At 40.7% G+C, this 22,622-nt stretch overlaps 1 protein-coding gene across 4 annotated transcripts in view; it reads left to right on the top strand.

Moving 5' to 3' along the window:
• Window positions 1-1,301: 1,301 nt before the first annotated feature.
• LOC103017400 (zinc finger protein 354B) overlaps window positions 1,302-22,622 on the top strand; it is a 29,673-nt gene continuing 8,352 nt past the window's right edge. The window contains exons 1-4 of one of the 4 annotated variants that reach the window (XM_007169881.2): window positions 1,302-1,493; window positions 2,543-2,630; window positions 5,790-5,916; window positions 6,664-6,759. In XM_007169881.2, coding sequence (XP_007169943.2) covers window positions 2,598-2,630; window positions 5,790-5,916; window positions 6,664-6,759 — 256 coding nt within the window. In that variant the 5' untranslated portion in view covers window positions 1,302-1,493; window positions 2,543-2,597. Of the gene's footprint in view, window positions 2,631-3,784; window positions 3,863-5,789; window positions 5,917-6,663; window positions 6,760-22,622 lie in introns of all 4 variants that reach the window. The other 3 variants (XM_007169882.2, XM_007169883.2, XM_007169880.2) reach the window with 3 other exon arrangements.

The raw sequence follows: 22,622 nt of genomic DNA, 5'->3' as shown, positions 1-22,622 counted from the left end.
TTTCCTTGATTGAGTTTTCAGGTATTTTTGCTGTAGATCTTTTACTGTTTTCCAGAGCTTTCATATGGTTATTTTAGCCAGTTTCTAGTTGTTTTTTGATGTTTCCAAGGGGGGCTGTGGGCTTGGGCCTGCTAAGCCATTTTGCTGACGTGCCTCTACTTTGACTTTATATTAACATTGTACTAAAAATCACAGCCCACTCAATATGACGATTAAAAGAAAGAAAATATAAAAGAAGCAAAAGTTTTGCAAAAGAAACAAAACTGTCATTCACATATTATATTACATAGAAAATCCAAAACACACAATAAATTCATTACTGGAATTTATAAGACTTCAGGCAGTAAGCTATACACAAAACCGGTACTTTACAAATGAAATTTAAAAAGAGATACCACTTACAATAGCTTCAAAAAGTATGAAACATACTCAAATAAAACTCACAAAAATATGTAATACTGCTATGGAGAAAATATATGGAGACCTAAATAAAAGGATTGCTGTACCATGGTAATGGATTGTTAAAGTCCATATTGTTAGATATTAATTTTCCTCAGGTTGATTTATAGAGTCAAAGAAACCAGTCAAAGTCTCAGCATTTTTATTTACAAGTTGACACGATGATGATTATTCATATGAGTTGATTATAGCCAAGACAGTTGAACAAGAACTTATGGAAGGATACTCATTCTACCTTATCGAGATTGTTTCCTAATATGTTAACAAAGAGTAGTATTCGTGACCCTATTCCGTGCTGCAACTTGCCTCCGTACCTTCCCCAGACACTTCCAACCCTGCTTTCCTTTCGCTTTTTCCGATAAAGCTTATTTTCTAAAATGCTATATAATTATGTTCATGGCTTATTGTCTGCTCCCTCCCTACTTCCCCCACCCCCACCCCCAAAAAAAGTTCTCCAGAGCAATGATCTCTGTTTTGCTCACTGAGGTATTTCAAATCCTTTACAATAGGGCTTGGCGCGTAGCAGGTGCTCAATATACTTATTGAAAGACTTAAGAGGAAACAGGTTTGTTTTTGGCGGTTGTCTACTTGCCTTAGTATCATTTACGCAGACGCAGAGCTACAAGACACTGTCCTCGGCGAAACCCCGTTTCCTCCCGGAAGAACCGGGAACCCAGGAGCCGGCAGCTCACGGAGCGCGGCCACGAGCCCAGAATGCGTACCTGGGCACGTGACAGGCTCAGCCGGGCCTCTTCACGCAGCAAGCGCGGAGAACTACACTTCCCAGAATCCTTGGGCTCTCGCGTGGACTACATTTCCCAGAGGGATTAGCGACCGTTCCCCCGCCTCCCCAACACTACCCAGTTCCGGACCTGCACAGGGAGCCGGGTGTTTGTCGCTGGCGTGAGCGGCGTCCTGGGCTGAGGTCTGCCCAGGCAGCACCCCGGGGAGTCCCGACCCGAAGTTGCTGTCCGGCCGTGGCAGTTCCGGAGCCTCCCGCCTGCGGCCCGCGGAACCCCCGAGGCCTGGGTGAGGTGAGCGGCGGAGGTTCGGCGGGATGCGGGAGGGAGGACCGGGCTTCGGGAAGGTGCGGCGCCGGGGTATGGGACACAGGCCCAGGAGGCGCGAGCCGGGCCTTTGTGGGCGCCGGCGGGCCGAGGGCCGGGCACCCCGGCTCTGTCCGCCTGCCGCCACCAGCCATCCCACAGTGCCCCTGAACGAGACAGGTCGGGCACTTCGTCCCCATTGGCTGGACCCAGTCACCCTTCTGCTTCCTCCCGACCCGTTCCCAGTGCGCTACCTACCCAGCGCCTGCCGGCATTTGAATTTGTTTCGGGCCGGCAGTGAACGTGAGAAATTTCCTCCCCTTACCATCACCCCTGCACTCCCGAGTGACAGGCTTGTTTTGCGCGAGAAGTGAGTCGCCGGCTTCCCCCAGTGGCAGAGCTAGGACTGGAACCCAGGTCTTTGGTTTTCTGTGCCCTTTCCTCAAGACAGCAGCCCCCTCCCCGCCATAGGAGAGCTGATGTTTTCCTTTTCCGAAGCAGCTTTCTCTAGAAATCTGGAAATTGTTTCCTTGGCAGGAGGGGGAGGAATTGGGTGGGAAGGCTTGAGGTGGAGAAAAGTTGTCACATGCACGCAGGGAGGTTAGAGCAGGTGCTCTGGAGCCCGCGGTGCTTGGAATCCTGGTGCCACCCTCCCTGGCTGTGTGGACTGGGGCAAGTTGCTCCCACTCTGCCCTCAGTTTCCTGATCTATAAAATGGGGTGCTGACAGTGCCAACTGTGCTGTGGGACTCGATGATGTATTGGTAGGTAGTGCCTGGCACGCGGTGAGGCTCAGGGAGTTGCTGCTACTGCTGATGGAGTCCTAGGACCTCTTCCTCTGAGCCAGGGAAAGAGCTGGGCCTGGACCAGGATGACCCAGCCCTTCTCTCTGGTCCTGTCTACTCCTCGTTCCTTATGACTTCCTTCTCTGAGGGCACTTGGCATCATTCTCAGGTGGTGTAAAGGTTTCAGAGCTGCTGATTCTGAGGGGTGGAAAGCAGAAGGGGCTTCCTCCTGGCTCCCATTTTCTTCTCTCAGATTTGGCTTCTGGAGACTTCTCCCATCCTAAGGGGGAACTGCCCAGAAAGAGGACATGGCTACTGCACAGAGGGAAGCAAGGTCTCAGGTGAGTGCATTACTATCTCTAGTCTTATGGACAGATAGGTTTGTTTTTTAACCCTCAAACTGAAGTTCTCTCCCCAGTACAGTCTTCGCCAGGATTTGGAGCCCATGTCCTTCTCCCTTTGAAGAGTTGGTCCATCCTGGTGGATGGTGGATTGCATAGGGAATGCTTGCCTCCAACCCCCCAATCCATGTGTTGTGTTTCTTTTTTTTTTTTATAGACACTCTTTTATTCATTAATCTCAATTCACTGTATGATTACTGAATTGACAGGTAAGATGCCACATGTCTTATACCACTTGGGATCAGAACAAACAAACATGTGCACTTGGCAGAGTTTCTTTCTGGCCTGCCTCCTTTGCTCACTCATGTCCCCCTCCCTACCCTTAGCCAGAATGCTTTTCTTTTTCTTTCCACCCCTGAGAATCCTCATGATACCTTACCCAGGCTTTTCCCAGTCCATAGTTTTTAGTTTTTTCTCCCTCTTAACTTTCTGGATCATGTGCCTTGCTTCTATCACTCTCTTGAAAACTGATCTTGACCTGCCATTTTCATCTTTATTCTGTGGGAATGAGGGTGGGACCCCATCCAGGTGAGGCGGTGTGTGAACAAAGGATAGCCATTTTGGTGGGGACACAGATGGAGAGGTCTCTTGACTTTAAGAGCTGAGAGAAGACTCCTCAGGAAGTGGCATGGAGGGTTTTGTGGGATATCAGTAGTGGAGAAGCAAGGTATACAGGGTGTACAGTTAGAAGTGGGGCTCTCAAGCCACACAGCCAAGTGTGAACCCATAACTTCTGTTACCATTTATGGGCCTTAGGCAATTGCATCTCTCTGTGCCTCAGTTTCCTCACCTGTAGAATGGGAATAACAACCATGCGTACCTCATAGGGTAGATGAGAGGAATTGCAGCATGGCAAGTGTTTCAGTAAGGCCCGGGCACATAGTTGATGTTCAATATGTGGTGGTTGTGGTAGCTGAACAATATTATTCTAGTACATGATACTATTACTGTTGATAGATAAAAGTTAACTGTACAGTGTTTTTAGGACCCAGAAAATACTGTTCATTCTGTACTCATTTTCATCTGACAATAATAGTTAATGTTGCTGGGGGACTATCCCGAGGGCTTTACCTTTGTTCTCACTCTCATAACAGCGCAGCAGTTATTACCCCCATTTTACACATGAGGAAACTGAGGCTCAAAGAAGTCAAGTGACCTGAAATCAAACCCAGGTACGTCTGGCCTCTAAGTTCATGCTGGTTGTTGTCCAGCCATTCCTCTGGTGCATCTCTCAGAACACATGGCAGGCCCAGCCCCTGTGTTACCAGAGCTCTCTGCAGTGCAGTGTCGTATATCATTTGGACCCACGAAATGTGATGGTGGTTGATCTTCTGAGGCTATGGCTAGGACCTGCCTTTGCGTATTTGGGCTGCTTTTTTCTAAGGCTTTCCATTCCATTCCAACAGAGTCAAACTGCTCTCTTGCCCAGAATCTTCTCTGTCCCTGTGTGTGAGTCCTATGTGACATTTCTCCCTAACCTCACCTGCTGTGTGGACTTGTGTATAAAACTCAGTAACAGGATATTTAAGATCAGAGAGAGAGTATACCAAGTGCTGTGTTGAAAGAAAACTTTAGTTATCGTCCTGTCTCTGCCATTAATAAAGTATGTGACCTGGAGTCTTGACTGTCCTGGATCTTGTGTTCCTTGTCTCTAAAATGAGGATTAGCAGAGATGGTGTATGGTCCTATCCAGCTACACATTTTCCTTTTAGTGTTCAAATTCATGCACTTTTCTTGTCTGCTAGTTAGATTGTAAGTTCTTTGAGAGCAGAGATCATTTCTTATATTCCTCCCAATGTGCCAATAATTTAATGCTTTTTCTTACCATAAAAATATTGCATGATCATGGCAAAAAACTTTATAGAGAATAAAATATGCACATATATATGTATGGGTATATGTATATATGCTTCTAAATGTACATATGTGCATAGGTGTGTGTATGTACATGTATTTGTCTATATGTTTTTTCCATATATGCAAAAAAAAAGTAAAATCACCCTTAATCCCACCATCTGGAGATAATCGCTGTCAGCCATTTGTTATGCATCTCTCAGCATCACTTGCTATGTACCTATATAATTTTTTTAAAAAAATGGGAACAAACTATACACACTGATATGTAACTTGCTTTTTATACCTAACATTATTATGAATGCCTTTTTAAGTGAAAAATATTGACGTACACCATCAATTTTAATGCTTTCATAGTACTTTATATTGACATGATAATAGGTGAGATCTGAACCTTTAATATGAGCCGTGTATGGTTTTAAGTACATTGTATGGATTATTTCATTTATTTATTAGCTATTTGGTAGGTTTTGAGAGGCAGTTTTACAGAGTGGTTAAGAATGGAGCCTTAGACATCCACCTGGAATTGGAATCCCAGCACTACCACTGACTTTAGACAAATTTCTTATCCTTTCTGTGACTTCTCTTGTGTAAAACGAGGACAATAATAGTACCTTCTTCCTAGGGTTGTTGTGAAGGTAAAATAAAGATTTACACTAAAGATTAATATAAAGCTCTAAGAATAGTACTTGTCCTGAAGAAAGCATTCAATTAATGATAGCTGTTTTAATTTCCATTATTACTGTCCTCAGGCTTCAGAGAGCACACAGATAGTGCCTTAAATTATTTAACCAAGCCTCTGTCAGTGATTATTTAGGTTGTAGGTGTTTCCGTTTCTCTGCTGTTAACTAACACCATAATAAATGTCCTTGTGTGTGCATTTTTTTGCACTGTTCATTATCAAACAAATATAGTAATTGGAGAGTTAAAGAGTATGCACATTTTAAAGCTCTTAATATGTATTATCAAATTGCTATTAGAAAGATTACTCTAATTAACACTCCCACTAATGGTCTTAATACCTCCACACATCTCTGTGTGGTTAACACAGGGCCTGGTTCATATTTCATGCTACTCAGTATATATTTGTCACAGGTCAAGTGTTCATTAAACCAGTGACTTGAAACCTTAAGAACCTAGAATAATATAGAAGCATTTCATGGTAGCCTGTCTACTTCCCACTGCCGCCTTCTTCACCCTGTGTGATGGGTGGTCTTGGTTGAGCTGGGATGCTTGTCTCTACAGCTGTCAGTGACGTTCGAAGATGTGGCTGTGCTCTTTACACGGGATGAGTGGAGAAAGGTGACTCCTTCACAGAGAAACTTGTACCGAGATGTGATGCTGGAGAACTATGGCAACTTGGTGTCATTGGGTAAGGAAATTTCCTCTGTTTAGAAATTGGGATAACTCAGCATCTCATTCCCTGGATAAAAGCCATGGATCATCAGAACTTTAGCTGAGTTTTGCCTTAGCACTGTACACATTGGATCTCCACAAATAAATCTGAAAAACTTTTTACCCCTCATAGGCATGGCTGCCTCATGCCCCACGGATGGGACAATCTACAGAGCTGCACATTAGAAATTCCCTCATAGTTCAGGCATTTCCCACTATGATTGTTCTGTGATGTGTCTGCTCATCTCTAAGCAGAGAGCATCTTTCATTCCTCTTCTTTGACCCACCACTTGCCTTTCCCATCCTCTTCTCCAGCTAGATGAACACTGTATAATCCATACTTGAAAGGGAGCCAGATAGTGTTTTCTCATTTTAAACAATCTACCTGGTATCCTCTTCATAGATACCTGTTTGTAAATTTGAATTTAGTCTGTACATCTCATATATTTCCTCTTCTATAGAAAGCTAATGGTACTCTATTTCAAGGGTACATGTTTATTGTATTTCCCTAACATGCAACTAATTATTACATTGTTATGTTTTACAAGTCCCTTGCTTTTTCCCTAACACACCCCTCACATCATGGGGGCAGAACTTGAGCACCCTAAGGAGCTCTTTGTATCATCCTCTAAGTTTCCACTCAGATCTCAGATACCTCTTCGTGTCAAAACCAAGTTTGTTGTTGTTTTTATTTTTTTGTTTTTTGTTTTTTTTCTATGAGCAGGACTCCCATTTTCCAAACCTGAGGTGATCTCCCTGTTGCAGCAAGGAGAAGATCCCTGGAAGGTAGAGAAAGAAAGCCCTGGAGGCTCCTCTGTAGGTGAGTGGGTGGGGAATCTCTGCAGGCAGCAGTCTGGTAAATGAGTACATGTGCAACTTGGAGATGTTGGTCAGGGAAATTTCTCCAAGTTCTCAGTCCTCAAGAAGTTGTGGAGAAGGGTCACAAACTTCTGCTTCATCTCTGATAATCACTTCACAGGTGAATCTCTCAGGATCTTTATTCTTTCCTCTTGTTTCGGAGGAGGGCTACATTTTCATGTATTCATTGAGCAAACTTAGTCCATTTAAGGAACTGCAGATAATTCATTCTGACTGAAGCCCAGGGTTGTAGGAAAAGAAAGAGATGAGGAAGGAAATGAGATCAGAAAGCCAGGTGGGGGCCACACTCTGAAGTGCTTTGGTACAGTTCTTAGAGATGGGAACTGTCCATGGATGACTGGAAATAATTCAAGGATTTTAAGCAGAAGAATTACATGGTCCTTGATATTTTAGAAAAAATGGTCAGAGTCTGAAACACTTTAAATGTCTTTCAGTAAAGTCATAGCTAAAGAAGCTGAGGTGGATCCCTACACTGGCACACAGCACCACAGTCAGAAACAAGAAGCACTGGTGTGGGTGGAGCTCTAAGGCACGTGAAGGACTAAAGCAGGTTACGGTGCATGATTATGACATGTCGCCATTTATGTGTAAAGAAAATTACGTGGGTGTTTGTCGATATGGATAATATGCATGTAAGTGCCGAGAGAAAGGTCGCGGGACACCTAAGCTGGTAACTAGTTACATTTGGATTAGGATCGAGAATGAGTATTGATGAAAGGGGACTTTATTTACATGTAATGTTATTAAAATTTTCACAGAGAATATATTCATGAAGTCCTTATTATGCAATTTCAATTTAATAAGAATGGTCACTTTGGAAACACTGTTGGTCTTAGATTTGAAGTGAGGAAAAACTAGAGGTGGGAACCTTCTGGAGATTATTGTGTAATGCAGGCAAGACGTTACCTGCAGGAAGGCACGTGCAGTGGGTTCAGGAAAGAGGAGAGAGGGACTTCCCTGGTGGCGCACTGGTTAAGAATCTGCCTGCCAATGCAGGGGACATGGATTCGATCCCTCGTCTGGGAAGATCCCACATCCCGCAGAACAGCTAAGCCCGTGCGCCACAGCTACTGAGCCTGCGTGTCACAACTACTGAAGCCGGCGTGCCTAGAGCCCAAGCTTCGCAACAAGAGAAGCCACCACAATGAGAAGCCCGCACACTGCAACAAAGAGTAGCCCCCACTCGACGCAACTAGAGAAAGCCCATGCGCAGCAACAAAGACCCAATGCAGCCAAAAATAAATAAATAAATAAATATAACATTGTAAAAAAAAAAAAGGGAAAGAGGAGAGGTCCCTTTGTTAAGGGTTCAGGGTGAGTTCGGTGTGGGATGGGTTTCATTTGAGATGTGAGTGAAATATGGGTAGAGGTCGCCAGTGGACAGCTGTAGAAGGTATACAGGGTTGGAACTCAACAGGGAGGTCAGGGAGCTGTCAGTGAGAAGGTGGCATTTGAAACCTTGAGCTGAGCAGATGAGGGAACGGAGGAGAGGACAGAGTCCCAGCAAACCTCAATGTTTATGAGGTGGGTTAAGAAGGAAGAATCTGTGGCTGAGCCTGAGAAGAAGTCACCAGAGGAGAAAAATGGCAGATTCGGCTGTCATGGAAGTTGAGGACTGAGAGCTGTTGAATTGGGGAGGCCAGGGCTCTGGGGGGGCCAGGTTCTAACCCTCTCCCACTGCTTTCCTGTCCCATGATAAACAGCAGTGCAACCTTGGACAGAAGGACGCAGGTCCTGCCCTGGCGGAGCTCAGTGGAGGGGAAGGCTAAGCGCACACAGGGCTGTGGAATGACAGACTCTGGTGAGGACCTCTGGGGAAGAGCTGCAGATTCTGTGAGAACGTGGAACAGGAGGGATGCTGTGGGCAAGGCTTCCCGAGGAAGGGCCAGATCCTACGTTGTGAGAAGCGTTCAGGCACAGGAAGAGCATGTCCGAGAGTCCAAAGGAAGCCGGTGTGTGGAGACGGGAGCAGGTAGAGGGGGGCCAGCGACCTGAGAGCCAGGCACAGCCTCTGAGGAGTTGAAGTACCCTGGCCACGGGCCCAGGTTTATATTCTGCAAGGATCAGCCTGCAACCAGTGTGGAGCCACCTGGCATAGACTCGGTAGGACTTGTCTGAGGTTGCTGTCGGGTCCAGACGAGTCAGTGATGACCCCTCACAATGCGGGCCCAGCAGAAGGGCTGTGGGACAGGCTGTCTCGATCCCTAAAGCACCCACACCTTTAGTAGAGCTCATTCTTCCCTGTATAAGGTGAGATCTTTTGAGGTGGGAACCCCACTTATCTCTCCTTATATCTTTTAACTGTCATTTGGGAGAAATATTCTAATTTTGTGGGAACTGCTGGAGACCACCACAAAGTAAACAGAGAACGCAGGCAGCAGGGAACCAGTGGGGAGTTTAGGAGGGGCGTCAGGTGTGGACTGAGTGGCATGGAAGATCAGAGGAAGAGACGGAAGAATTGTTCCCTTTCCATTCGCCTCGGGAGCCTCTGATCCATGAGGAGTCCCCCTTCCTGAGTGAAGTGTTAGTTGGATTAAACTGAATAGAAAGTATGGAGTCGAAAGCTGTCCAGAGAGACCCTGAAGACACCTAGTGGTGATGTCAAGTCCTTCTCAGGTTTGGGAAGCTGTCCCTGAAGGAAAACTCTGAGTGGGTGTCTGGAGGAAGTAAGGACATCAGAGCCAACCGGTGTGCACGTTTCTCTTGATGGGATGAACCTGCTCTCTTTGGTCAAAGGTGACAGTCAGATGGAGCGTCCTGGGAGTGCTGGCCTGTGGTTGTGTCTCTCCTGCACCCCTAGCGAGTCTCCCATCTGCCTGGACTAAAGTGCCCTCAGAACAGTTTCCCTTCCAAGGGGAGCTCACTTCCCTGTGAGCTCAGGTGAAGGATCTGGATGTTCTTGGAAGCATGTTGATCATTAACTCTAGACCAGAACCAAAAACCGACCCTTTGAACAGCCGGTGACAGAAAAGCTTATGCTTCCAGGGTAGGACTCCTAGAACCTCTAATTGCCTCCAAGTGTGTTTTTAAAATATAATTTTCACTTCAAAGCTATTTACAACTAGGAAAAATAAAATGAACAGAAAAACAAATTGTGTCACGCCTGGCTCTGTATGTTTTATACTGAGAGATGGGAGGAAATGGCTCAAAGAGACTCATCTGAGTCTCTTGCTTAAGAAATGAACCCAAAGTCTAATCACTTTTCTGGAATATTTTATATATATATGTATACATATATACATATGTATTTTACATATATACATATATATAAAATACAAATAATGTGATTAAATCAACTTGAACGTCTCATGAGTTTGGCTGACACCCAATGTGAAAATATTCTTAAAATCAAAAATTTAAAAATTCAGGGATGATTAGGTAAATTACCTCCAATGAAAAAGTGTTTTTCTTTGTCTTTTTCTCTTTCTTTGTTATATCTATGCAAGAATTCAGGGCAGACTGAACCTGGCAGGGTGGTCGGCTGAGGGGTCCCTTGTGGGCTGCCTTCCACCCACCAAGATTTGCTGAGGCTGCATCTGCAATTTTTTTTAATTTGCAGAAAGGTGCTGTAGGGGTTGGAGCAGCAGTGGTTTTAAAATAACATGCAGTGGTTTTAAAGAGTTAATTTACAAGGTGAAAGTTGAGCCCAAATGCTCTGTAGTCCTGTTTAATATGTTTGATTTAGTCTTGTTCTCATCCCCTGCCACCAACATCTATTTCCCTTGTAGCTGCCAGAATGGTCTACTTAAAAGGTAGATCAGGTTATCTCACTCCCATGCTCAAAACCTTTAGTAGCTTCTATCACATAGAACACAATCCAAAGCCCCTAGTATGGCCTTCATGGTCTGGCGTTGGCTACCTTTTCACCTTCACCTCCTTCCTCTCTGCCCTTCATTCAAGAACTTTAATCACCCTGGTCTCCTTGTCGTTCTTCAGACAGGCCACCTCAGAGCCTCTGCACTTGTTTTTTCCTCTCCTGGACCATTCTTCCTGAGCCACAAGCCACATGACTGACTTCCTTGAGTTGCACAGGTGTCTGTTCAGATGGCACTTTGTCTATTAGACACAGCACATCTGAACATGGCCCTCTGTCCTCCACATTCTTTTTTTTTTTTTTAATTTTATTGAAGTATAGTTGATTTACAATGTTATGTTAATTTCTGCTGTACAGCAAAGTGATTTGGTTATACATATATGTATTCTTTTTCATATTCATTTCCATTATGGTTTATCACAGGATATTGATTATAGTCCCCTGTACTATATACAGTAGGACCTTGTTGTTTATCCATTCTATATATAATAGTTTGCATCTGCTAATCCCAAACTCCTAATTTAACCCTCCCCCACCCCTTTCCCCCTTGACAACCACAAGTCTATTCTCTATATCTGCAAATCTGTTTCTGTTTCGTAGATAAGTTCATTTGCGTCATATTTCAGATTCCACATGTAAGTGATATCATATGGTATTTGTCTTTCTCTTTCTGACTTACTTGACTTAGTATAATCTCTAGATCCATTCGTGTTGCTGCAAATGGCATTATTTCATTCTTTTTTATGGCTGAGTAGTATTCCATTGTGTATATATACCACATCTTCTTTATCCATTCATCTGTTGATGGACATTTAGGTTTGTTTCCTTGTCTTGGCTATTGTAAATAGTGCTGCTATGAGCATAGGAATGCATGTATTGTCTCTTTCTTTTTTTTTTTTTTTTTTGACAAAGGAAACACAACATTTTTATACTTAACGTATTCTTTAAAACATGCATGCACGTTAAATGTGTAAAATCCAAGCAACAGACTTAAATGTTATAAGAAGGTCTCCATTTTCAGAGAGCTAAAAAATAAATGTGGACACGAATTTTAGTGGTGTAATCTCCATTTCACTTATAGTTTTAATTTTGTTCATTTCCTTTACAGTTCAGTGGCTTGACTCCTTTTTTTGTGGAGGGGAGGCTTAGCTGTCTACTTTTTTTTTTAATTTTTAGTGGAGTATAGTTGCTTTACAATGTTGTGTTAGTTTCTACTGTATAACAGAGTGAATCAAGTGAATCAGCTGTACGTATACATATATCCCCTCTCTTTTGGATTCCTTCCCATTTAGGTCACCACAGAGCATTGAGTAGAGTTCCCTGTGCTATACAGTAGGTTCTCATTAGTTATCTATTTTATACATAGTCTCAGTAGTGTATATATGTCAATCCCAATCTCCCAATTCATCCCACTCCCCCTTCCCCCTCAGTATCCATACGTTTGTTCTCTACGTCTGTGTCTCTATTTCTGCTTTGCAAATAAGATCATCTATACCATCTTTCTAGATTCCATATATATGCGTTAATATACGATATTTGTTTTTCTGGCTTACTTCACTCTGTATGACAGTCCCTACGTCCATCTAAGTCTCTATAAATGACCCAATTTCACTCCTGTTTATGGCTGAGTAATATTCCACTGTATATATATATACCATATCTTCTTTATCCATTCCTCTGTTGATGGACATTTAGGTTGCTTCCATGTGCTAGCTATTGTAAATAGTGCTGCAGTGAACATTGGAGTGCCTGTGTCTTTTTTAATTATGGTTTTCTCTGGGTATATGCACAGTAGTGGGATTGTTGGGTCATATGGTAGTTCTATTTTTAGTTTTTTAAGGAACCTCCATACTGTTCTCCATAGTGGCTGCATCAATTTACATTCCCACAAACAGTGCAAGAGGGTTCCCTTTTCTCCACACCCTCTCCAGCATTTATTGTTTGTAGATTTTTTTGATGCTGGGCCATTCTGACCAGTATGAGGTGATACCTCATTGTAGTTTTGATTTGCATTTCTCTAATAATTAGTGATGTTGAGCATCTTATCATGTGTTTTTGGACCATCTATATGTCTTCTTTGGAGAAATGTCTACTTAGGTCTTCTGCCCATTTTTAAATTTTTAAATTTTTAATTTTTTTTTGATACTGAGCGGCATGAGCTGTTTGTATATTTTGGAGATTAATCCTTTGTCAGTTGCTTCATTTGCAAATATTTTCTCCCATTCTGAGGGTTTTCGTTTTGTTATGGTTTCCTTTGCTGTCAAAAGCTTTTAAGTTTAATTAGGTCCCATTTTTTATTTTTGTTTTTATTTTCATTACTCTAGGAGGTGGGTCAAAAAAGATCTTGCTGTGACTTATATCAAAGAGTGTTCTGCCTATGTTTTCCTCAAAGAATTTTATAGTGTCTGGCCTTACATTTAGGTCTTTAATCCATTTTGAGTTTATTTTTGTGTATGGTGTTAGGGAGTGTTCTAATTTCCTTCTTTTACATGTAGCTGTCCAGTTTTCCTAGCACCACTTATTGAAGAGGCTGTCTTTTCTCCATTGTATATTCTTGCTTCCTTTGTCATAGATTAGGTGACCATATGTGTGTGGGTTTATCTCTGGGTTTTCTGTCCTGTTCCATTGATGTATATTTCTGTTTTTGTGCTAGTACCATACTGTCTTGATTACTGTAGCTTTGTAGTATAGTCTGAAATCAGGGTGCCTGATTCCTCCAGCTCCCTTTTTCTTTCTCAAGATCGCTTTGGCTATTTGGGGTCTTTCATGTTTCCATAAAAATTATAAAATTTTTGGTTCTAATTCTGTGAAAAATGCCATTGGTAATTTGATAGGGATTGCACTGAATCTGTAGATTGCTTTGGGTAGTATAGTCATTTTCACAATGTTGATTCTTCCAATCCAAGAACATGGTATATCTCTCCATCTGTTTGTGTCGTCTTTGATTTCTTTCATCAGTATCTTATAGTTTTCTGCATACAGGTCTTTTGTCTCCTTAGGTAGGTTTATTTCTAGGTATTTTATTCTTTCTGTTGCAATGGTAAATGGAATTGTTTCCTTAATTTGTATTTCTGATCTTTCATTGTTAGTGTATAAGAATGCAAGAGATTTCTGTGTATTAATTTTGTATACTGCAGCTTTACTAAATCTATTGATTAGCTCTAGCAGTTTTCTGGTGGCATCTTTAGGATTTTCTATATATAGTATCATGTAATCTGCAAACAGTGACAGTTTTACTTTTTCTTTTCCAATCTGGATTCCTTTTATTTCTTTTTCTTCTCTAATTGCCGTGTCTAGGAGTTCCAAAACTATGTTGAATAATAGTGGCAGAGTGGGCACTAGGGGTGCATGTATGTTTTCAAGTGATAGTTTTTTCTGGATATATGCGCAGGAGTGGGATTGCTGGATCATATGGCAACTCTATTTTTAGTTTTTTGAGGAACCTCCATACTGTTTTCCATTGTGACTGCACCAGTTTACATTCCCACCAACAGTGTAAGAGGGTTCCCTTTTCTCCACACCCTCTCCAGCATTCTTCCACAGTCTTTATGCCCTCACCATGTGTTATTTTCTCTCAGAATACTTATCACTGCAAAATAGTACATATTTATTTATAATCTGCTCTTCCTCTGAATTATAAACTCTCTTGTGCTGGGTTGTCTGTTTCATTTGTACCCATTTCTCCAGTACCTAAAATAGTGCTCGGTCAGAGTTGGCTTCCAGTTAATGAATGCATGAATGACTTGGCTAGGTTAGTGGTGATGGACACAGAAAGAAGGGAACCAGTTTCAGAGACATTTAGAAGATAAATGCAGCAGGACTTAAAGATGAATTGGATATGGAAGATAAAGGAGATTGAGTTGTCAAGGATGCTTGCTTGGTTTGTGACTTGTTCAGGGATGGATAATGATATAATTCACTGAGATAGTGGTACCAGGAGATCAGATTTGGAGGAATGATACCAATTTGACTTTTTACTTTAGAGGGATTTTACTTAGTAAAAAAAATTTTTAGATTTTAAGATAATTGTAGATTCACATAAGAAGTAGTACAGAGAGATCCCATTGGTCCTTTACCCAGTTCCAAAACTATAGTTCAAGACTGCAAACAAGATATTGATGTTGATACAGTAAAGATATGGAAGAATTCCTTCTGTCACCATAAGGATCCTTCCTGTTACCCATTTTTAGACACCCACTTTCCTCTTGTTCCTTGTCCCTGTTCCTCACCTCCTCTTGTTCTTAACCCTTTGTAACCACTAGTCCATTTCTATAATTTTGTCATTTCAGGAATGTTACTTAAATGGAGTCATACAGTATGCAACCTTTTAGGACTGTTTTTTTTTTTCACTCAGCATAATTCTCTGGAAATTTATTCAAGTAGTTCCTTGTCAGTATTTCCTTGTTCCTTATCAATATTTCATTCCTTTTATAGCTTCTTTCTTTCTTTCTTTCTTTCTTTCTTTCTTTCTTTCTTTCTTTCTTTCTTTAATTTTAGCTGTGTTGGGTCTTCGTTTCGTGCGAGGGCTTTCTTCAGCTGCGGCAGGCGGGGGCCACTCTTCATCGCGGTGCAGGGGGTCACTCTTCATCACAGCATGCGAGCCTTTCACTATTGCGGCCCCTCCCGTTGCGGGGCACAGGCTCCAGATGCGCAGGCTCAGCAGCTGTGGCCCACGGGCCCAGCTGCTCCGTGGCACGTGGTATCCTCCCAGACCAGGGCTCGAACCTGTGTCCCCTGCACTAGCAGGCAGACCCTCAACCACTGCACCACCAGGGAAGCCCAATATTTCATTCCTTTTGATTGCTGAATAGTTTTTTGTAAAACACGTATACCACAGTTACATAACCATTCACTGTTGAAGGACATATGGGTTGTCTCCAGTTTCTGACAATTACAAGTAACATTGCTATAATAATTTGTGTACAGGTTTTTGTGCAAAAGTAAGTTTTTATTTCTCTGTGATGAGTGTGGAGGAGTGCAATTACTGGGTCATGTTGTAGTTGCATGTTTAGTTTGAAAGACACAGCCAAATTGTTTTCCAGAGTGGCTGTACCAATTTACATTCCACCAGCAACGCAGCAGCATATGAGTGATTCAGTTTCTGTGCATCCTTGCCAACATTTTGTGTTGTCAGTACTTTTATTTTAGCCATTCTTATAGGTATATGGTGATATACACTGTGAGTTTAATTTACATCTTCCTAAGTTCTAATGATGTTGAACATATTTCCATGTGCTTTTTTGCCATCTGTATATCTTCTTTGATGAAATGTCTGTTCATGTCTTTTGTCCATTTTCTAAGTGTATTGTTTGGTTTTTTGCTGTTGAGATTTGAGAGTTTTTATATATTCTAGATGGTAGTCATTTGATGGATATGTGGTTTGCAAATATTTTTTCGTAGTCTTTAGTTTCCTTTCATCCTCTTAGTTGTGTCTCTGTGGAACAAAAGTTTTAATTTTGAGAGGTCTGGTTCATCAGTGTTTCCTTTTATGGATTGTCCTTTTGTTGTCAAGTCTAAGAACTCTTTGCCTATCCTCAGATCTTGTAGATTTTCTTCTGTGTTTTTTCTAAAAATGCTGTAGTTTTACACTGTACATTTATTTCTGTGATTCTTTGGCATTTAATTTTTGTATTAGATGTAGGATTCGGTCAAGATTCATTTTTTTTGCTTACGGACAGTCAGTTGTCCCAACATTATTTGTTGAATAAGCTATCTTCCTCCACTCAGTTCTTTTACACCTTTGTCAAAAAGCTGTTGAGTACACTTGTGAGTCTGTTTCACTGATCTATGTGTTTATCCCTCCACCCACATCACACAGTGTTGATTACTGTAGCTATATATAGGCTTTAATATTGGATGGGTTGATTATTTCTTTATTCTTTTTCAAAGTTGCTTTAACTATTCTAGTTTCTTTGCTTTTCCATATAAATTTTAGAATAATCTTATTTATATCTACAAAAAAATCTTGCTGAGATATTGCAGTAAACCAAGTAAACTTGGAAGCAATTGAGATCTTTACTATGCTGAATCTTCCAATCCATCAATATGGTGTATCTTACCATGTATTTAGCTCTTTTTTGTTTTTGTTTTTGGCCGCAATGTGCAGCTTATGGGATCTTAGTTCCCCGACCAGGGATTGAACCTGGGCCCTCAGGCCCTCAGCAGTGAAAGCGCTGAGTCCTAACCACTGGACCACCAGGGAATTCCCTATTTAGCTCTTACTTAATTTCTTTCATCAGTGTTTTGTAGGTCACAGAATACAAGTCCTGTACATATTTTGTTACATTTACACCTAAGTATTTTTGGAGTAATTATAAATGGTATTGTAAATATAATTTCAGTGCCCACATGTCCATAGTATGTGGAAATAATATTGATTTTTGTATGTTTATCCTTGTATCCTGTGACCTTCCTAAACTCCTAATAGTTCTAGGAAATGTTTTGTAGATTTCTAGGGATTTTTTTTTTATGTACTGTCATCTCAAGATAGGGATAGTTTTATTTCTTCCTTTCTGATTTGTATGCTTTTTATTTCCTTTTCTTACCATATTGTACTAAGTAGACTTTCAGTACTATACTGATTAAGAGTGGTGAGAACAGACATTCTTGCTTTGTTCCCGATCTTAAGTATAAAGCATTTAGCCTTTCACCATCAAGTACACTGTTAGCTCTAGGTTGTTGCAGATGCTCTTTATCAGGTTAAGATATTTTTCTGGGAGGCCAAATGACCTTCACTTCAGCAGATTACATTTATAACATAGTGATTAAGAGAGATTTAAGAGTCATACCAACCAAATGCAGTGGGTGAACCTTGATTGTTTCCTAATTGAAAAAATTTATGAAGCAATTAGGGAAGTTCAAACACTTCCATGTATATAAGATGCTACTAGTGAGTAGTGTTAAGTTCATTGGCTGTGAGATGTTTTGCTTTTTTCTTTTTTTTTTAAGACCTTATCCTTGAGAAATGCATTTGGAAACATTATTAGATGAAATGATATGATGTTTAGGATTTGCTTTAGCCAGTCTGATGGAGGAGGAGTAGAGCTTATATATGAAGTGTTGGTGGTTGTTGTTGCATTGTACAATTCTCTCTATTTTTGTATATATTGAAATTTTTCCATAATAAAAAGTTTGAAAAATTGGAGTTACGAAAAACAAATTGTCTAGACTAGCATTCCTTTTTTCAGTAAGACACAGAATGTTCACAAATGTGCAGTACCACAGCCATCTATAATTATACTGTTATGTGTAATTCCCAGCATACCAATTTTAAGTCTTTCAATCCTCTGGTTCTCAAGAAAGCCCTGTGAGAGTGCCAATTAAAGTCACATTTTTATTGAGATATGACTTTGAATCTGACTGATTATTGGTTAAATCAGGGAAATACTTCAGGAAATAAGGCCAAAAAGCCATTTAAGGTAAAAAAATACATATTAATTCTGCCTTCAGCCCTCACCCTTATTCCTTTATGTAGTATTGGGGAAAGTTTTTTTTTATCTCCTGCCAACCCAGAAAAGCCTCTCCAAAAGACAGAAAACATTGTTACTATTGAATAAACATTACTATTGAGTAAACATTAAACCAGATTTCCGCATGCATCATAGGTAACCTGCTGATGAGATTAAAAAGGGTGGGGTTTCTTTCTGTTTTTGTAATGTGGCTGAGCAGTTATATACATGTTCTCGAGGTTAATTGTAATTTGTCCTCATTTAAGGGAACTGACAACACAGTTAGCTATACATTCTTTCATATTTATCCCAAATTCACCTGGCAGTTGGGCTATCTGTGCTAGTGAAAAGAAAACTTCTGGTATCGTATGATGAGCAGGTGGTGACAGTTTGGAGCTAGGCACTAGGTAAGCTTCCACAATGACAGGGAGATAGGATCACTATCTTTCTTGATGTTTACATTTCAAAGAGATGGCTCCCAGGCTCTCAAGAAAAACATTCCTGGTTTGTAATGCTCACAGAGGCTTTACAAGTTTACATACATATCAAAGGCATAGAGGAAGGATTTACAAATACAAATTTTCTCAAAGAATATTCTAAGAAAAAGGGCAGGGGTAGGGGCACATATCTTTCCCTTTTGGCAAAAGGGAAGATTCAATTTTTAAGTTTTCACTAGCAAACTGCTAATCCCCTAAAATCTTAGAAAACTGTAACCACTGCCTGTACTCTTTCCTGCCTACATCCTCCACTATCTAAGGAGAGTTTGGATACTCTTCAAAGCTCGCATTTGCTTCTGTTTCTATCTTTTGTTTTTGTTGTAGAAATGATCACATTGTGTGGTGACTGCACGTTGAATTATTCATTTCTAATGTTAAACTAGGCTCTTGGAGGAAACGAATTATTTCTTTTCATTACTAGATCCCTGGTGTCTTACAGAGCACCAGTGCCTAGAATAGAGTCTGGCACATTGTAGCAACACAGTAAATATTTGTTGAATGAATAAAATAAAGAGTGATCAGTGTCTTTTAAATAACAGAATGTGATAGGCTGAATAATGGCCCCTAAAGATACCTGGGACCCTGTGATGTTACCTTTTGTTTTGTTTTGTTTTTTTAATTTATTTATTTTTGGCTGTGTTGGGTCTTCTTTGCTGCACGCGGGCTTCTCTAGTTGTGGTGAGCAGGGGCTACTCTTCAGTGGGGTGCATGGGTTTCTCATTGCGGTGGTTTCTCTTGTTGTGGAGCACAGGCTCCAGGAGCGTGGGCCTCAGTAGGTGTGACACGTGGGCTCAGTAGTTGTGGCTCACGGGCTCCAGAGCGCAGGCTCACTAGTTGCGGTGCACAGGCTTAGTTGCTCCACGGCATTTGGGATCTTCCCGGACCAGGGCTCAAACCCGTGTCCCCTGCATTGGCAGGTGGATTCTTAATGACTGCGCTACCAGGGAAGTCCCTGTGATGTTACCTTAATATCCCTTTAAGTTACCTTAATATGATTGAATTAGGGATTTTGATGGTGAAGTTATCCTGGGTTATCTAGGGGTGCCCAAGTGTAATCACAGTTGACTTTTTATGAGAGAGGCAGAAGGAAATTTGACAAGAAAGCAGAGGTAGTATAATGATGGAAGCAAAGAGAAATATGAAGATGCTATGCTGTTGGCTTTCAAGGTGGAGGAAGAGACCATGAGCCAAAGAACGCAGCTCTAGTGGTTGGAAAAAGAAAGGGAGTGGATTCTCCCCTTGAGCTCTACTAACACCTTGGTTTCAGCGCAGTGAAACTGATTTCAGACTTTTGGCCTCTAGACAGTAAGAGAATAAAATGCGTTGTTTTAAGCCACCAAGTTTGTGATACTCTGTTACAGCAGCCAGAGGAAACTAATACACAAGATGAGTTCTCTAAGGATAAAAACAGTGGAAAATAATACTGGATGGGTAGGAAACTGGGATCAAAGGAACATAGTGAGAGTCAGTAGCAGTAACCATTATAGGGTAATGAGACCCTCAACCTAGGCATACTTTAGGGATGGCTGTTAGAGACATTTCAGTGATGGAATTTAATTAAGAGCATTTGGTGACTAGGCTTGGAATGAAGGGGGCAGAAAGTTTTGAGATGGACTTAAGAACTTATGGCAGAGCAACAGTAAGGTTATGATGTCATTCTGAACTAGGGAAAATAGTAAAAAGGTTTGAAAAAGCATGTGCCAGGTTCAGATTTGGACAGACTGAATTTGAAGTATAAGAAAAATACTAAAATGGAAATGCTAGTAGGCAGTTAGAAATACCACTTAAAGTACTTTGAGGAAAGTTGGGATAGTCGTTCATGTAGCAGGTGTTAGAGTGGATAAAATCAACTAGGGAAAGAAGAAGGTTGAAGATAGAATCTCAGAGTCTTAAGAGCCAAGGAGAGAGAATCTAGACCTAATGACAGGAACTAGTCAGGGCGGTGACCATGCACAGATGACAGCTGTTTGTCATTTGTTAGACCTTCTGCCCCCTGGCAGAGGAGAGATAAGCAAGATCATTTTGGTCTCTATAAACTTCTGACTTGTTCATGAGGTAGCTCAGGTTTGGTCTAAGATAGACCAATGTTTGATCTGCACTTCAGGAGATAGATTTGTAGGCCTTGCTAAAACCAAAATAAAAAGAAGAAAACCCTAAGCTGGTCATAAGGAATACTTAGGAGGGCCATGGTCCAAGGCTCTTCTTTGCTTCAGGGGCATGGTCCAAGGCTCTTCTTTGTATGAATTTAGGACTCTGGTGTTGGCACTTTATGGTAGAGTTGGGATGAGTAGAACTGATACAGTGCCTTGTAGCTAGGCTTACAAGATTGTCATCCTATCTTGCAGATCATGACCTTTTTTCATCCATGCTGACTGATAGGGCCTCTTATCTGAATGGAATGTCTTGATATGTTTTTTTAATGCTTTGTAATAGTCTACACCTTTATAATTTGGCATATAAAGTGAGTGTCCTTGACACTATTCCTTTAAGATTTTTGAAGCTGTTTTTTTTTCCTTCAAACTTTTTATTAATGATGAATATACAAGTCTTTATGTGTGGGTAGTCATCTGTCAATCTTGATAACATACTTAAAACTGAATAATAATTTTCTCAAAAATATCAATCTAGTTATAGTTCCCTTTTTTTAAATTAATAATTTTTTTTTCTTTCTATTATCATTATGAACTCATGCCTTTTTATGTTGTAGTATTTTTGATACAGCTTGTCGACTTAGTCATCAGGAACTCTTTTAAAGCAGGTCCCTATGTCCCTTGACACAGCCCTACACACACACACACACACACACACACACGTATATGTTTGTGTATATATATTATATATTTTTGAATCTCAAGGGCAGAGGATTGAGTTAGCCATACTCTGTTTAATAGCACATTTTTTACACTCATGTCTACAAGGCCCATTTTTTCATTCTTATATTTCTACTCCATTCTCTTCCCTATTCCCTATCTCACCCCACACCACGATAGGCAAACATGCTAATGAATTTAATGCTTATCTTACTAACCTTATAAATTTTGTTAGCATCCTTGCTTTCTACTAATATCAGTATGTCCCACACTCACCGTGTACCACCTTCCAGAGCCCATACAAAGAAATCTCACACATATTTTGTACCTCTCATAGGCCATAAAGGAAATAGCCATCCTTCTAAGGAGTCCTCACTCATTTTAGTGTTAGAGATCAAAATCTTGAAGACTATAACACACATGTACTGGTGGGATGATATTGTTTAGAGCTCCTTTAGAAAACAGAGCCAGAGATTTATTTACAGGATATTTTATTTTCCATTTTAGTTCCAACATTACTTTAAAACTTACCTATTGAAATTTAACTTTTTGTAAACTAAAACTGTGCTATCTTTTATAGTTCAGTGAACCATATAAATATCATTCTAACTGAAATCATTGAATTATGGCCTTAATAAAATTTTAATTGAATTCAGTTTTTTACTATTATCATTGTTAGCCCTCCTTTACCTCCTTCTGTCCTTGAGTGTCCATATTACTGACCCTTGACTTTTCAGAATTGCATGCAATTCATTATTGCCTCTTGCTTGAGGCACATACTGGCTTTTCCTAGCTCACAACTTTTGGCTTCATCTTATATTTTGACACTTCCATACACTACCTCAATAATGCCTACCTGTTTCCCTGCTTGGATTGGTCCTGAAACCTCCCCACAACCCAACTATTCTATAATGCAATTTCTAATATGAGTTTAAAAGATGTGTGTATATCAACTAAGAGTATTTGACATTGTTCAAAAAGATTAAAAAACTGTGTTTAAAGAAGATTAGTAAAACAAAAATTGTAATTTGAGTGCCATATTGAGGAATTTATAGTGAGTAGGAGATGATTTCTGGTCATAACCCACAGGGTAGAAGAGGAAACTATATGATATTAATGGATTTAATAATATTGAAGCAACTTTGCTTGCATTCCTGGAATAATGCGGTGTTGGAATCTGTTTGCTAAAGATAATTTTCTTAGAATGTTTGCATTGATATTGATAACTGACACTG

The sequence above is a fragment of the Balaenoptera acutorostrata genome, chromosome 2 (assembly GCF_949987535.1).
Source record: "Balaenoptera acutorostrata chromosome 2, mBalAcu1.1, whole genome shotgun sequence".
Taxonomy (NCBI): Eukaryota; Metazoa; Chordata; class Mammalia; order Artiodactyla; family Balaenopteridae; genus Balaenoptera; species Balaenoptera acutorostrata.
The sequence above is the reverse complement of the archived record's forward strand: the minus strand, read 5'-3'. Positions and strand labels throughout refer to the sequence as shown.